Genomic DNA, 15,451 nt, shown 5'->3' on the forward strand with positions numbered 1-15,451 from the left:
GATAATAAAAATGAAAACTCAGTCAAAAAAAACAACAAAAAAAACAACAAAACAAAACAAAACAATTAAGTGTAGAGAGATGAAATAAAGTAGTCTATAATAAATGTAAAATTAAAATGAAATGAAAAATTAATCCAAGAAATAAAAAATAAGATAAAATGAAAGTGAAGAAATTGCTTCGTCGAATCTTGCCAAACCAACTACGAAGCGTCTGATATCACTTCCTTGCACGACTGTCATATGACCAAACAAGTATAAAATTCTTTTTCTCGACGTAATCACTGGTATTACAGAGAGAAAAAACTATCAAAACAGCCCTCGGAATTCCCTAAAAGCAAATAAATTTTAACTCATGTTTATCACAGGCTAAAGCCAACAAAATAAAATTCAGGTGCAATTCTTTCTTCGCGCCATTGGATTCAATTATTACTATTAAATTTATAATTATGCTTTTCCTAAACTGTTCAATTTTCCCACGGTTCTGGTTAATACTTATGTGTATGAAAGAATATGGGCAACATGATATTGATTGAGGTCAGCTTTGAGATTAGAAGAACCGGAATAAACAAGAAAATTGGACTGCTTCTTCAGGCGAGACTGGGTCATGTGCACGTAATGATACAAAAATGTTAAAAACACAGGAAACCCAGCTCAGTTTCCTAGATATCGATGCTGACTATGTAGAACACAGGCTCTTGGTAGCTAAGAAACTGCAATTGGTTAAAAAAAAACCTGTGTACACGTATATGCGCCAATCAGCAATGAAAACTTTGTACTATGACTGATAACAAAAATATGACAAAAAGAAAATGATTAAAACATGGAGAAGCTTTCTTTCACCGGCAATAATTAAAGCTACAGTTACGAAATAATGTTTTCCCCCAGGACTTTGTATCAGGGATCGCGCAGAGGGAGCTCTAGTACATACTATAGAATACTAGTTTACTATCTTTTCTAGAGTAATCCCCCTCCATAGTCCCAGCCCAACATCGTAGGGTCCACCGTGAGCCTTAAAGTCTAATGAAGCATTGATAATTGAGCAGCAGGTTCTAGTTTGAGCGAGTTAGAAGCGAACTTGCGGCTGCCGCTAAAGGTATAGAGGTTTTGCACCATCACGTGATGGCAGCCATGTTAGATGGCAGAAACAACACAAGTCGTTTAATTTTACATAAGAATTCAAAAGAGATTTCTTTGTTATACCATCTATCCACAGGCAGCCCAAGCTGTATTATGGGCGTGGGCATGTGATGGTTCAAAACCTCTATTAGTCATTCTGATGTCGAGTCAGAGACTGGGTCGTGTTGGATTTGCAGTGCATTTTGGGACTGTTTCATGGGACAAAATAGACGCCATCTTGAAAATATGCCCCCCTAAAGAATTCATCAATGCACTGCAATACCAACTTAACTCAGTCTTTCACTCACCCTCGGAATAGCTAATCCTTCATCGACAGGTCACCTGATCACTGAAGGAGTGAAAACAGGGCTTTGAACAGTCTTCGTTGCTTGAAGATGTAGCCAAGTCATATAAAAATAATAATAAACCTCCTGATACAATTGCAAAAGTCCCATTACCCCCCCCCCCTCCCCCCTGGTAAGTTGTAAGAGTAGAGTGCACATATTTTCCACAAAAACTAAAACTTTTTGTATGCATATTATACAACCCATAAAATTATTATAAATATAGTAGTTCTCTACAGCACGATCAGACTAAAGATACTTGGCTAGAAGTTCGATAGATCTTGTAAGGTTTGACTGTTTGTTGGTCAATCCTTCTAAGGTCCATTTGACTGCTTGCTCTCATTACAGGCCTATCAGAAGGTTGTGTGTTATGACCACTACTAAAACTACTATTAAATCGCCCTCTTTGAAACTGAACTGGTTCTGTTTGAGACCGGTGATGATGTGGGCTTCTATGTTCGCCATACCCTGAAATAACGGGCATGCTTTCGTGCCGTGAGAGGGGTTTAAAGTTCAATGGAAATCCTCTTGTGGGAGAGCTATTGTTCTCATTCACGTATCCAAATATTGCGAAAGCTTTTCCTTTGAATTTCGTAGAATCTTGGCTAGGATTTTCATTAATGACGGGCATACTGGTCACCCTGTGGAATTGCCCCTCCATGCTACTGTTGGACCTGGATCGAGGTAAGCTTAGATTAAAAGCTTGAAAAGAGTTCGTACTGTTACCACGGGCGCTCTGAGTTCTTTTGTTATTATTAATATCTATGTCGATCGACGAATGACAACTTGGTAGATTTATAACAGATACGCTCCGTACTCGAGGTGGTCGAGCTTTGACCGGCTCACTTTCGAACACGTCATTCTTCTCATCACCACTTTCTTCATCCGTGAGAATCCCTGAATCTTGTTTAGCGTGGGATACCTGTGCTCGGGAGCTTACTTCTACTTTGGTGACGGACGAGGAGGCCTCGGTCGGGTAGCAAACAGCCTCGATTTCGCTCTCAGTTTCACTCCTGTCTTCCTGTTCCCATGATTCATTGAGGGATGTTTTAAGGCCGAGTATCGTAGAGTTGAGCTTCAGTAGTTGTTTATGTATGGCTCGATCTTGCAGCTGCATGGCGGCCTACGAAAGAAACCATTACAATGAAATAATGAGTTTTCAATCTACAGCAATCTTTAATGCTGGTTTTCACTTCGTCGGAATTGCAATCGGAATTCGATTCGAAAGCCGTTGATACATGAAATCGTAAGCGAAAATCGCTCGTTATAAGCGACATTGAGCGACGAGCCAGGCCAAGAAAAAACCTTCTGATCCTTGCGATTTCGAATCCGACGCACTTCCGATTACGATTCCGACTTTGTTTCCGATGTTTACCATCGTTATTGATAAGCTGCTTCTAGCTGATCTGAGAAAAACTGTTGACCAATCAGAATCGAGAAAATTTGTCGCTTTTTCTTTTGAAATCACAGATTTCCCCAGGTCACCAAATGAAAACAAAACCTTCGTAATTAAGCTTTTGACAACAATAATAAGTTTTATATCTTGAATGTGCTGGCTTGTTTTTATTTTTCACTGGTCAATTCAGACTTCATGACACCCCAGTTTTACAGTGACGTCATTTCTACGTCACTTTTTCAGATGATCAGCTGCGCTTTCCATTTCCATTCCGACTCGAGCTCCGATTCCGACTTGATTCTATCACTAGTGAAATCCAGCCTCTTGCTTTCCTAATCTAATCCCACCTACGAGGTTGTTCAGGAGTTTTGCAAATGAGTTGAATTGTGCAAACGTGAAGGCATATAGCTTACTATACTACTGACAAGTGATAAAACGGCGCAGACGCAAGGAATGTTGGTCTGGGATAAAAGAAACGAAATCAGAGGCCAAAGAAAAGTAAAATTTCTGAACTTGTAATATTAAGACGGGAAACCCTATAACTCTCCCTTACTCAATGCTAAGATACGAGTAAAATTAGCCCCTCTAAACTAGTGCCCTACAAGTACGGAAGACCTTTTAAAAGACGCTTTTCTAGGTAACAGCCATAAGACAGTGGAGGCGCCACTGCACTAGTGTCATTTCCTATTTTAAATAACGTAATACCTATTATATTTCACACCTACAGTTCGGGTGAATCTTTAAATAAAATAAAAATAAATAACATGGTTATATTTCTCTGCGCGCTGACTTGAATTGTCTGCAAGAACTAGCATGGCTTTAAAAGCCCAATTTGGTTTGTCCTATTCAGTATGCAAGACCAGAAAATCCGATTACCTATTATCCACATTATAAATTTCGACTTTTCTCTAATCCCAGAGTAGTTTTATCCGCTTTGTGAAACGGTTTTTTCGTCCGCACTTGCCATTCCCCCGTGTCAGATAGAGAAACAGATGGCTCGTATTTGAATGAATCAATACAGCATAACTGCCTGCCCCAAGGATAGCGTGTCATAGATAGTTAAATTAATATCAATCAAGGTAGCATGTTGATCCTCAAATGACCTTATTGCCGATTGTATAAACAAACCCTGTTAATCCCCTGCTCAGACTGCAAGGAGGATTAATTCATTATTAGATATAAAGCCGACATGGAATTCATTATTAATCGGTCAATCGAATGTTCAGGTATCAAACGATAATGATGATAACTCCTTCCCCCCCCCCCCCCCCCTTCTTTTGAGCAAGCTATAAGCTGCAAGTTACATCCCATCAAGAAAATTCAAATGGACAGTAGCGATTGATATATATTCCTCTGTTCGATCGTATCGACATTTAATAGTGTCCCTACTTTGATAAATTAAAATGCTCTGTTCTTAAGGAAAGTTGAGACAAGAAAAACCAACAAAATGACAAAGAACGAATACAAAACCTACAACAGAAAAAAAGAGAGAAGAGAAAAGGCAGAAGAAAAAGGAAATGAAAAAAATGCAACGTCAGAGGAATTAGAATTTATTAAAAATAATCATTGACAAAAGTTTATCTAGTACCAAAATGACATTAATGAAAACGGTTTATTTCTTGACCAGCACTAGCCATTCATATATCAATAATAGTCTTAATAGTATATAAATGTAACCGAATCTAAGATTCAGCAACTGCAAAAAGATCAAGCAAATTTTGCATCCAGCTGCATCCCATGAAACGTGGATTCCAAAAAGAGTAATGAATACTATAGTTTAATAAAGACCAAGAGAGTGCCAGGTTCAAGAAATGCAGATATCGTTATAAACCTTATATGTTAAATGGAAGTCGAATATATCATGAATATATTTGACCCCTTCTTTTGTCCATAATGACACTAACATTAACACATCATTCGACCCCCTAGAGAGGCAAAATGATAACTATTTTTTCTCTTCAAGAATTTTAGTGGCATACCAAAAAAAATGTTTGGACGTCTTAGTGATTCGATCCGGTTCGATCAAGCTAAATTTTTAAGTTCATCTTCCTCAACTAAATCCGACTACATCAAGGCTCGCTCACTGTCGTTTTTCATCAAGAACGATTTATTATTACACCTCTTATACTTCAAAGATAAATAACGAAATGCTTTGTATGAGGATCAAATAAAGTATTCAGCACAGAAAAAAATGGCTTCGTGTCATACTAAAGACTTTACAATGGACGCGTTTAACAATTTTGTGCGCTATCATTTAAGCTCAAAGTACGTATAGACACAAATAATTTTTTATCCTTCGATGCAAAAATTACTTTTTAAAACACTTTTTTTTAATGTTTTCAAAACCGATTTTTTTTTTTTTTTCTTCCACGTATTTTATTTCATCCCTGAATTCTGTCCCGTTCCTTTTTGTAATTTTCGTTCACTTTCCGTTTCGTTCATATCAAATAAAAATCTTTTTGAATCGTTATACGGGTCTATGAATAACACAAGGTCTTATTTTTTCATATCAAATCTTGTCAAAAAAGCTTGACCTCCAAAACACAACCTCTTGATTTCCCCTGAAGAAATTTTATACTTCAAACCACTAAAGATTAAAAACAAAACCAACACTAGCATTAAGTTCATCGACGCCTCTAGTTATATATTACTTAAGTAATTTTTTCTTCTTTAGTTATTATAATTATTTGAATTTTTAACAGAAAAATAAACTTTGCGGTCGATGAAGTGCTTGATAGTTCCTGGAAAAACCACATAACGGAGTGTATTATTCCGTTCAAGACAGAAAAATCATTCATAGAGTAATCAGACTATTTATATTTGTTTTCTCTTCTTAGTTAAGTTATATAGCTCCATGCCGAGCGAAGATTTTATAGCTTTTTTTGTTATTGAAAAATTAAGTTCATCTCGCATGCAAAATACTCGACTAGTCACGGTCATTTACATATTAGGTTCAGGTTATTGCCGCTCAAAATGTCGTAAAATCAACCTTATCCCTTCGTAAGTACTACAAAAGTGTCATGTATTTAAAAGAAAAAGTATTTAGAATTGATCTTTCCGTTCTTTTTTGCGTCTATAATACGAAAAAGCCGGCAATATACATATCTATATATGTCGATAATTTTCCTGCGAAAAATGACATCTCAAAGTTGCTCTTAATATTTGTTTTACCGAAGCGTTTGTACATACTTTAAATATAACATTCCACGCAGATCGTACTCACCAATTCTCGTCGAAGAAAAGCCAGCGAGCTATTCATGTCCAAACGCGGTTTTTTCCACAGTTTTGGATTCGTATCGGGCATGTTAGGCCCAGCAATACAAGGCCAAGGTATGTCCTCTGGTCTATCCGCCATTCTCTCAACCGCAGATTTGACTTGAAAAGCCGTAACTTTGCCGCGAAATTTTTTTTCCATGTTAAAACTAAGACCTTTTTTTCTTGACGATGACTAGTTTAGGAACTGAGAGTTTAATATCGAGGCTATCGGGACGCCATGTCTAATGTTGCTCTGAGAATCTAATATATAGCGCAAGTGAGTCAGGTCGAGGCCAGAGTGTTAGCAGAATAAATAATGGTTGCCAACATCCTATTGTTCGGGCCAGGTCTGGTTTCACAAAAACATAATTGAGCGATATTGTTAGTGAATGAATAAGTCTCTTGTGTGTCTATCAATTCAATCTTACTAGAGACAATACCAGTTAGGGCTTGCAATTTCTTCAATTACTAGAATTACAAGTAAGATACTTCTTGAGACCAACCAACTTTTTAGGTCACCTGCCAAAGAGTCTATTAATCCTATTGCTTTTTGCCCTCCTACGCGTTTCCAAAGAATTCGTCCCCAACAAATAGACTAGAGTCTAAACACAATCAGACTGCTTCGTCTTGGATCGCACATATGCAAATGACAATAACTACTTCAAATTATATGCTTACGAGGGGCTAACGTTCGTATGGCTATGAGGGGGCGATTTCAGAAAGGATTACCAACACGATTTGACAAGTTCAAAAGGTTTAACTATTGAAAACGAAGAAAAAATCAAGGTCGAGTGAAGATATTATTTTAATTTCTCACAACCTGGTATAAATAAGAACAAAAAAAAATACCCGACAGTAATTGAATAATGTCTCTAACAAGATTTGAACTTCCATTTTTTAGATGTAGGGTACGTAAATTCGAGTTTACAAATAAATAAAATAATTACCAAGATTCAGACCATGTTTACTTTAAAATATAAAAGAGTAATGTTTCATCGGAGTCTTTGAATTTTCGACTGGTTTGATTACATAGCAGATTCTTGGATATCCTCGAGTTCAACACATAGGTCGAACATATGGGTATATTTTTTCCCATGACGTATGCACCTTAATTACTGTTGAAAAAGATAATTTGACAGATGTGCCAGAATAATTGGGGTTTTTATTGGCTACCAGACTGTTGAACTCAAGTAGTTTCAAGTGATTTATGCATCACTTCTTTGTTTACATCAAATGGAGTTTTCAACACTGAAAGCGTCTTATAACAACACCCCCTTGAGCAATCACTGTAACAAATCGCTTGTCATAGTACTACCATACGTTTAAATACTAGAAAATGTCGAATAATAGGTTTAAAGAATATCGATATATCCACGAGCTGTAGTTTAGAGCTTCCTTTGTCAGTTTTTTTGTTGAAAAAAATTGTTTTTATGGAGCTGCAAGAATCAATTAATTACGTTTCTAAAGGCATCCGGAAACAAACACTTTAAGTCTAATGACAACGTAACCCACCGGCTGTGTTTACCGACCATGGGAGGTTATAAAAGCACTACTGATTCCATCCGTCAAAAGTGATCTGAGGTCAAAATACTTTGTCATTAATAGCTGAAATGATGACGATGAACCTTCACCTGGCAGATCAAATCTACTGACTTGTTCTGGTGTCCAATACAGGGATCGAACGTATAACCTTTTTGATCATTAACAAACATTGAATAGTCCGTTTCTTAATGAAAAAAATGGTCAGATCTGGGAAACGCCGTTTACTTACTACTTCTTACTAGCAAAGTCAAGAAAAGCACTAGCAACTTTGCTACAGTAGTTGCTATAGTACTCAGTTTGAGCCCTGTAATAGAACCCTTGCATGTGACGTCAAAGCAGCTCAATTTGGAGGACGATACTTTCAAATATATGACGACAACGTGCACGGGTATACATACTAGATTTTAGATACATATCACATCGCTTAACTCACCGCCCCAAGCACAGCAGTGGCGCAGCTCGACAACGGGGTCGAACTAAAAAAGAATTTGGAATAAAGTAGCTAGGCAATGTTAAGTAATGAATGGAGTAGATAAATTAATACCAGAATACCGTAGAAGCTGGCTTTATGTTCATTCATAACGTTGTTTTTTTTGTTCGATTGGCTTATTACTAGGGGGCTTATATCCAGGGGGAGTAGAGCTCATATTCTTATATTCTGGGGGGAGGTGGGGGGATTATAACAAGAAGGAAATAGAGTTTGTGATAAAAATGAAAATGGCTATAATTGACTACACAGGTAGTTAGGCCAGATTGATGGATAACGAGTGTTGTACGAGTTCTAGTAAGTTAATGGTATTTGAAAATAGGGTATATAAGTGCAAAGATAGGCTGGTAAGTAAGCAATTATTGGCATCACAGGTAGCTAGGCCAAATAGATGAATAAATAGTGTTAGGTGAGTTAGTAGTGAGGTAATGGTACACAGACAAATAGGGCAGATAAGTGCAAAGATAGGTTGGTAATTAAGTAAACCATTGTCACCAGGGATAGGTGGCTATGATTGAACTTGGGGGAGAAGCTTTTAATTTAGACCTGAAGCTGAAAGGAAGGTGCAAGGGTGCTATGGCATCAACACTGTTGCTATATAATTCCATTCCATTATACTCCAGTTTCAAGTTCTATGTTTCTCACGGGGTTAGCCCTCAATTTTGTGCAGACTATTCAGTGTGTTCCAGTAAAAGTCAGTGGAATTTCAAAATGTTTGTATCGTTGAAGTTGTGCATTCTTTACTCTATTGTTGGTATTTGTGAATATTTTGATGCTCAAATGAGGTAAAGTACACAACTGTAATTTGTAACTCAAAAAAGGTCTCCTTGCAATTATAACTAGACTGATAAGATCAACTGCTTTACGTTGTACAAATTAATTAATATTACTGTGATGCCTCCAGATTTACATAGCTGGTAGAAGAATCTTGAAGGCACCCTCAGGTGAAAGCTGAATACAATAATGTCATTAATGAATTATTTCAATCTGCAATTTAGCCATTGAAATGTTATCTATATTTCCTGGTCAATGTATGTCATGCTTGAACCTTGTCCTCGATGCACACTTCTAGGTATTAAAACGATATTTTTGTCCTATAAATCCTTTAATCTCGGCGGGTAAGATCCTATTTAATATGAATTCCTCATTTCATTCAAATACTAAACACCTTTAGAAGCCGTTAATGCCACATTGTTATTGAATAACGAAAACATACGAACAAAGTAAAGATATTGAGTTTAGTAGGAGATTAGGGTTAATCGAGCAAATGTCAAAAGGGCTATTATTATTATGTTTTTAAAAATCATTGACGTGGGACTAATTCAAATTGGTCATGAAATTTGGTCTGAATGATATTACGTAGTCATCAAATGCAATCCATATTCTTTGTTTTCACCTTACGTCATCTGGTGGATACCTGCCTGGCCCACAACTAAGCAGGGCCGCCATGTCTTTGTCGTTTGATTCTTTAGGAAATGGTTGAATACCACCAATTCGACGTCATACGCCGCCATGATGGAAGAATTTGACAGATGATTTTTCATAAATTATTCTTCTGTCACATCTTCCAACATGCCGACCATGGCTTTTTTTGGTCCTCTAGGAATGATTGAATGTGGAAAAAAAAAAAAACGACTGTGATTTTAGACTCCCGAGTAGGAGGCTACAATCTCTGTGGCTCACATTCTCAAAACTGCGTTCGAACTTTACTTTGTTCAAATTAAGTTTCAACGTTGAATCATAGTTGAACCAACTGCTTATCATCTTACCTCTTTTCTCACTCACCTAGAGCCCTTGAAATTTTTCTTGTGACCTTTTATGTTCTTGACCTTTCAAGTGTGGGGATGCTTGCTGCTGTCCGCCATTTTCCCTGCCCGCAAAGCACGATAGTTTTCTGGATCTGGAAGTAATCTGAGTTTATCTCGAGGGATTCCCGTGAGGGCCCTGAAGGGGACAGGACCCTCGACAATGGGCGCGGAAAAAAAACTGCAGTGTACTTCTATGGACGTAACAGTGATTTCACTTTACCAAACAGTCAAACTAAAACAGCATAAAACAATGGAATCTGTCAGCGAAAGAACAGTTTCAGAATGCGGTGCTACAACCATTCCCTGGATCCGCCCCTGAGACAACTTCTCTGTATTACGGTGATTATATTTTCAAGAAAAATCACTTCAACCATATACCTTAACCGCTAACTTTATAGCGAACTACTGTTACAGCTTTTAGTTAGTGTTACTCTAAATAAATCACAAAGTTGCGCGCACATTTGCTCCTTGGGCTTCCACTCCTCCTCTTTCGTTCCTAGTTCTTCTCTGCCATAAAATTTAACACAGGGGTCCCAACTGAGAATATATAGTGTATATATGGAGTAGCCTTCGGAGGAGACTAAGCCTAATCAATTGTTTTTCTGGCTATTTTTAAAACCATAAATGCTCTATTCAGCTCCCATAGTATTTTGGCGGTCCAGACTCTTACCTCGTGCTAAAATTCACATGGCGATAGCCAACAAAATAGTGCGCGCATTATATTCAGCTTCTTCTCGACCTCACTTCTTTTGTAATATGCAACTGAATCAGTACATGCTGTTTGTGCCTATATTTGTATTTCCTGCAGCGATGTAGAGGGCATACCATATATGCATTAAAGAGTTAACCAAATTGTACAAATTAGGTTTGTACAAGGTTTGTACAACTTACTAGACCTTACTAATTTTTGCAAATTTTTCTTACAAAGTTTTTAGGGCTGAACACCTTTTACCGCTTAATATTAACCAAGACATTTCAAATTTCCTTTAGTATATGAAAATGCAAAAAAATACGAAGCTTGCTAAGCTCACGTATATTACGATCAGACCAAAAGACTGCAAATGATAAAACTAAACTTGATGCATTTATGTGCGGACACACTAACCAGGAGCACTTGAAGAAAATCAACCAATCACAGCATAGAGTGAAAACTTGAACCAATCAGGAGCAAGCAATGAAGCCTGGATATCCGAGGAAAAATGAAGATGAGAGATTGTGATTGGGTGAGGCCAACATGATACTGATTTGCTTTTTCCTGATTACCAAAGGTTTTTATCTTAATTTTCGTTAAATTGGTTCCGTTTAGTGTGTCCGCACTGTAACGACGCCATAGTTTGATCATTTCTATATCAATGGGTGCATGTGTGAACTCATTGTAGATCGAGATTGCTTCAAAGTTGAATAAGTACTAATACCATGTGCTTCTGAGGTCTTTAATAGCTAAGTATATTGTTTAACTGCATAAAACTAACTTTTTCTGACAGCTAAATTTTACACAGTTAAAATAGTCTCTACTGGATAACAGATGATTAATGAGGTGTTATAACTGTGGCAATAGCTCATTTCCATGATGGTTTCATTTCACTACCACTACCAAAATGTTTCGCAAATTTTCTTTCTTATTCAAATTTGTATTTTTTCATGAGAGTAATTAGACAATTGGTGCTAATTAACTGAACAAAAGAAAGGGTGCAAGGGAGTCTGTTAGTGCTAGTAAATGATGCTATAATACAAGTGACCTATTAACTCGAAGTAAGGCCTAAAAACTGCATAGCAATGAAAACTCAGTACTGTACAGATGTTTTCACATAGATAATTTGATTTTTTTTTTTTTAAAGTGAAATATCTAGATTTCCACTGGGATGAATCATCGCATGGTAGCAAGTGTAATTATAATAGTGATGAGAGTAAAAGTACGAAAGGCATGGCCACCATATTGGTTAGCATGCCACAAAGACACCAAAACCAAATGTTTTGTCAAAGTCAACCAAAATGGTGGCTAAGAATGGTCAGTGATTACATGCATCTCAAGATTAATTGCAATGATGTGTATTAATTAGCTTTAACCATCTTAACATATTCTTGTCGAGCAGGGTGTTCATCTGCTGGTCTGTTGTGCGGTGTCCAGACTGGCTCACCAACAAACAACCTCTTGGCTTGGATATAGTCCTAGTGGCAATAAAAGAAGAAAAAAAATGATCAAAAAATTAACCAAATACTTGACCAAGTGATTAATGTAGCCAAAGCGCATGATCATGCATCTCTAGCACAAACCATGATGGGAAAAATCTTATTCATTTTCTATAGAAATGTAAGTATTCCAACAGATAAAAATTTCAATTACCCAAACGGAAGTCATCTTCATTCCCTGCTGATTGTCTTTTTCAAGGAAAAGAAGACTGCCCCCAACCATCACCTTTTCTGTTGCGCATGCATGAGTGTTACTAGGCAACTGATGACCTTGGGAATAGTGGGCTCATTAATAGTCAGCAGTTCTCATAAAAGGATATGCTCACTAGGATTGCAACACTTTTCAGTTGTTATGCATAGAGGTGTTCAATAAAATAAAACGTTTTTTTCATCCACAACCATGGATGGCAGTTAGATCAATTAAGTTAATTAATTGGGGCAATGGCTTCTTTTTTCTCCTTCTCCCCCAAAACGGAGAAAGAAAGAAGATTCTGCAGCAGGGAATCATGTTCAGAGTCAAATTAATCCATTAAGATTGTCAAAACACCAGTCACCACTAACAACAGTCTTTCTGAAGACTACACCTCTCAGCTGGACCATAGAGAAGGCCACAGGTTTGTTAGTGTACAGTATGTAAACTATAACGGGTTTATCCTCTTGAAATAAATTCATTATTATTATTACTATTTTTATTATTATTATTATAACACACTCATCATACATGACTCTTTACTAAAACACACTTGCTTTGATATTTCCCCATAGTTTATTGTCAATCCTCATGCTTAGTAGCCATTAGCACATATAAGCACATGTCAAAATAGTTTGGTGGTCTTGGAATTGCAATCAATCCCAGTAGGAAAGTGGATAAATTATACAGAAATACCCAATACGTATTCCCTTACGAAAGAAAAGATGGAAGACATGCACCATACTTACTTTGTCATCAAGGGTGAAGCGATGATAGATACCGGCAGGAAGAATAATCAAGTCTCCCTTTACAACTTCAATACGAATCCATTTGTCATTGAAATCACGGACATCAAAGTATCCACTCCCATCAGTGATGAAACGGATCTCCTCATCAGAATGCAAATGCTCCTCAAAAAAGATTTTCAACTGTTGAGAAAAGAGATATTTTTTCATTAAGAGAGAATTCTTTTCATATTCAAGCAGTGAGTGCCAAAAACTATTTTCTTGAAGAAAGGCTGTTGTACAAGGCTAAAATCTTGTTATTTAGAAAGTTTAACTTGTTTGGAAGTGGAGATGACCAATGAAAGTGGAATCAAAGTGTTAACTCGAAGCAAAAATTTTATTTGAAAATGAGAAAACACAAACGCAACAAAACATCTTTGTACAATTGAAAATACCACTTCAAATAGGCATTTTATCATAGTACATCACTTTCTAACTGTTTAAATAAGGTTTTGAGTGTTAACCCAAAACTGAAAATTGGGATCAAAACTCATAAGAAAGTCTAGTTTTTGGCGCTTTTTGCCATTATTGCTCATTATTGAAAACAATTTCCTCTTAATGTGTTTACGAACGGTAAAGTCTGTGACACGGTTCAGGCCATCCTAATCTTTTCCCATCTCATTACATTATTCTTATTTGAATTATTTTTCTGACTTTTGGCAAAGTTTGACAAGACAGGTACATGCAGTGCATACTTCAATATGTTGGTGCAGTTTAAGTAAATTATACACTAAGAGGTCTGACGTAGTAAAACATATTTTTATAACCATTTATTAACTGAAAAATCCACCAATTTTGGTTGTTGTTTTTACACGGCCCAACCGGTTTTAGCAAAAAAACTTCGTGCCTTAGCATTACCTTTTGTTCATAGTTTGGGAGTTTATCTGGTGTACATGTGATGTTGTCCTCGTATGTGTAGCCCCGTTCCTTCTTTATCTTGTCTAGCAATCCCTCAGCATTAAAGTTATCAGCATCCAACTAAAATCAAATGGAATAAGAAGCAAACGACATTTGTATCAATTTAAGCGTTTTCAGCTTATTTGCATAGGCATGTGCAAATCCAAGGGTAGTCCCTATTTTTTAAATGGCTGTGACCAGCTTTAGTAGCCACTAGAAATAAGAATGGGCATGTGAAAACAGATTAGTTCCAGATTACATTTTAATGAGGAGGGGGATGTTGAAACAAGTGTTCTTAACAAGTGGAATTTGTGTAGTGAGCACTTGTTCGCATTGGCCAAAAGTACTTATTGGATTATAAAACAATAAAATGAGGAAATAAAACAGCAGATTTGTTCAATGCCGAAAGGATCTTTTGTATAGAAAATATATGGGAAATAAGCAAATGAAGGCCTAAACCTCATTTTCGAATAAAATTTTTGCTTTGGGTTAACACTTTGATTCCACTATAATAAGATTTTAGTCTTGTACAACAGCCTTTATTCAACATTCAGTTTTTGGCGCTCACTGCTTGAATACGAAAAGAATTCGCTCTATGTACAATACAATCAAACCTCTATCAAACAGTTGACTCTCAAGAAGTGATTATAGAGTTTCATAAAATGTAGGATGCTCAACTTGATGATGGCAAGACATCACGTTTAACATGATCGTAATATTGGCTCAATCTGGATCAGCTATACCTCTATCATCCGGGCTATCATATTCTAACTTAGTGACTGTTAATAAAGATAAACAGTAAGCGGTTTTAGGGGATTTAATAAGGAAATAAATGAGCACCTAAAAGAGGTTTGCCGAGGTTTGACTACTGTACTAAATACGTTTTGCCTACCTTCCAGTAAAGTACTCCCAATTGTTTTAACTGATCCAGTGAAACAGGCTGAGGTGGATCTAACTGATGAGGAAGTCTCTGATCCTCGTCAGAACTGTCCATGTACCAAGCACGCACCATGTTTTATTATTTTAGCCCTTTAGGCAGTATTAAAAAAAAAACGGAATAAAAAGCAAAACAGCAGTGAAAACTAGCAGTCAGTTCTCTTACGTGAAATGTGATGCTGCTTAGTCGGGTGGCCCAATGCAGAGTAACCAGGCCTGTGTGGTTGACCTAGTTTTTTTTCCAGTCTCTGCGCGTGCCGGCAATATAAGTATAGGAAATCGCACGATCTCGAGTACAATTTGGAAATTAATAGACACGAGTAATGTTTTGAAAGTTCTTGTAATTGCACGAGCCTTTAGGCGAGTACAAGGTCCGTGTAACACTCCACAAAGAGCTTTTCAATTTAGTTGGCGTGAATTGGACATATGAAATTTGCCTGATTTTTGAATTTTCATTTTTTATGATCATGTCAAAATTCGAATATTATCTCATCAATGTCAATTT

The 15,451-nt window shown here is 36.8% G+C and overlaps 2 protein-coding genes across 2 annotated transcripts; both read right to left on the bottom strand.

Moving 5' to 3' along the window:
• Positions 1-813: 813 nt before the first annotated feature.
• Positions 814-6,812, bottom strand: LOC116304679 (uncharacterized). The gene is made up of 2 exons (XM_031714448.2): positions 6,080-6,812; positions 814-2,583 (listed from the first exon to the last, which is right to left on the bottom strand). The coding sequence occupies exons 1-2, from the start codon at positions 6,269-6,271 to the stop codon at positions 1,705-1,707; spliced, it is 1,071 nt and encodes a 356-aa protein (XP_031570308.2). The 5' UTR covers positions 6,272-6,812; the 3' UTR covers positions 814-1,704.
• Positions 6,813-11,367: 4,555 nt separating this feature from the next.
• Positions 11,368-15,157, bottom strand: LOC116304684 (acireductone dioxygenase). Its single transcript, XM_031714455.2, has 4 exons — positions 14,903-15,157; positions 13,972-14,091; positions 13,078-13,257; positions 11,368-12,117 (listed from the first exon to the last, which is right to left on the bottom strand). Exons 1-4 carry the CDS (start codon positions 15,020-15,022, stop codon positions 12,001-12,003), a joined length of 537 nt encoding a protein of 178 aa, XP_031570315.2. The 5' UTR covers positions 15,023-15,157; the 3' UTR covers positions 11,368-12,000.
• Positions 15,158-15,451: the final 294 nt, after the last annotated feature.

The sequence above is a fragment of the Actinia tenebrosa genome, unplaced genomic scaffold (genome assembly GCF_029948245.1).
Source record: "Actinia tenebrosa isolate PJP-AT-01 unplaced genomic scaffold, QUT_ActTen_1.0 PGA_scaffold13__45_contigs__length_12533684, whole genome shotgun sequence".
In the NCBI taxonomy this organism is placed as follows: domain Eukaryota; kingdom Metazoa; phylum Cnidaria; class Anthozoa; order Actiniaria; family Actiniidae; genus Actinia; species Actinia tenebrosa.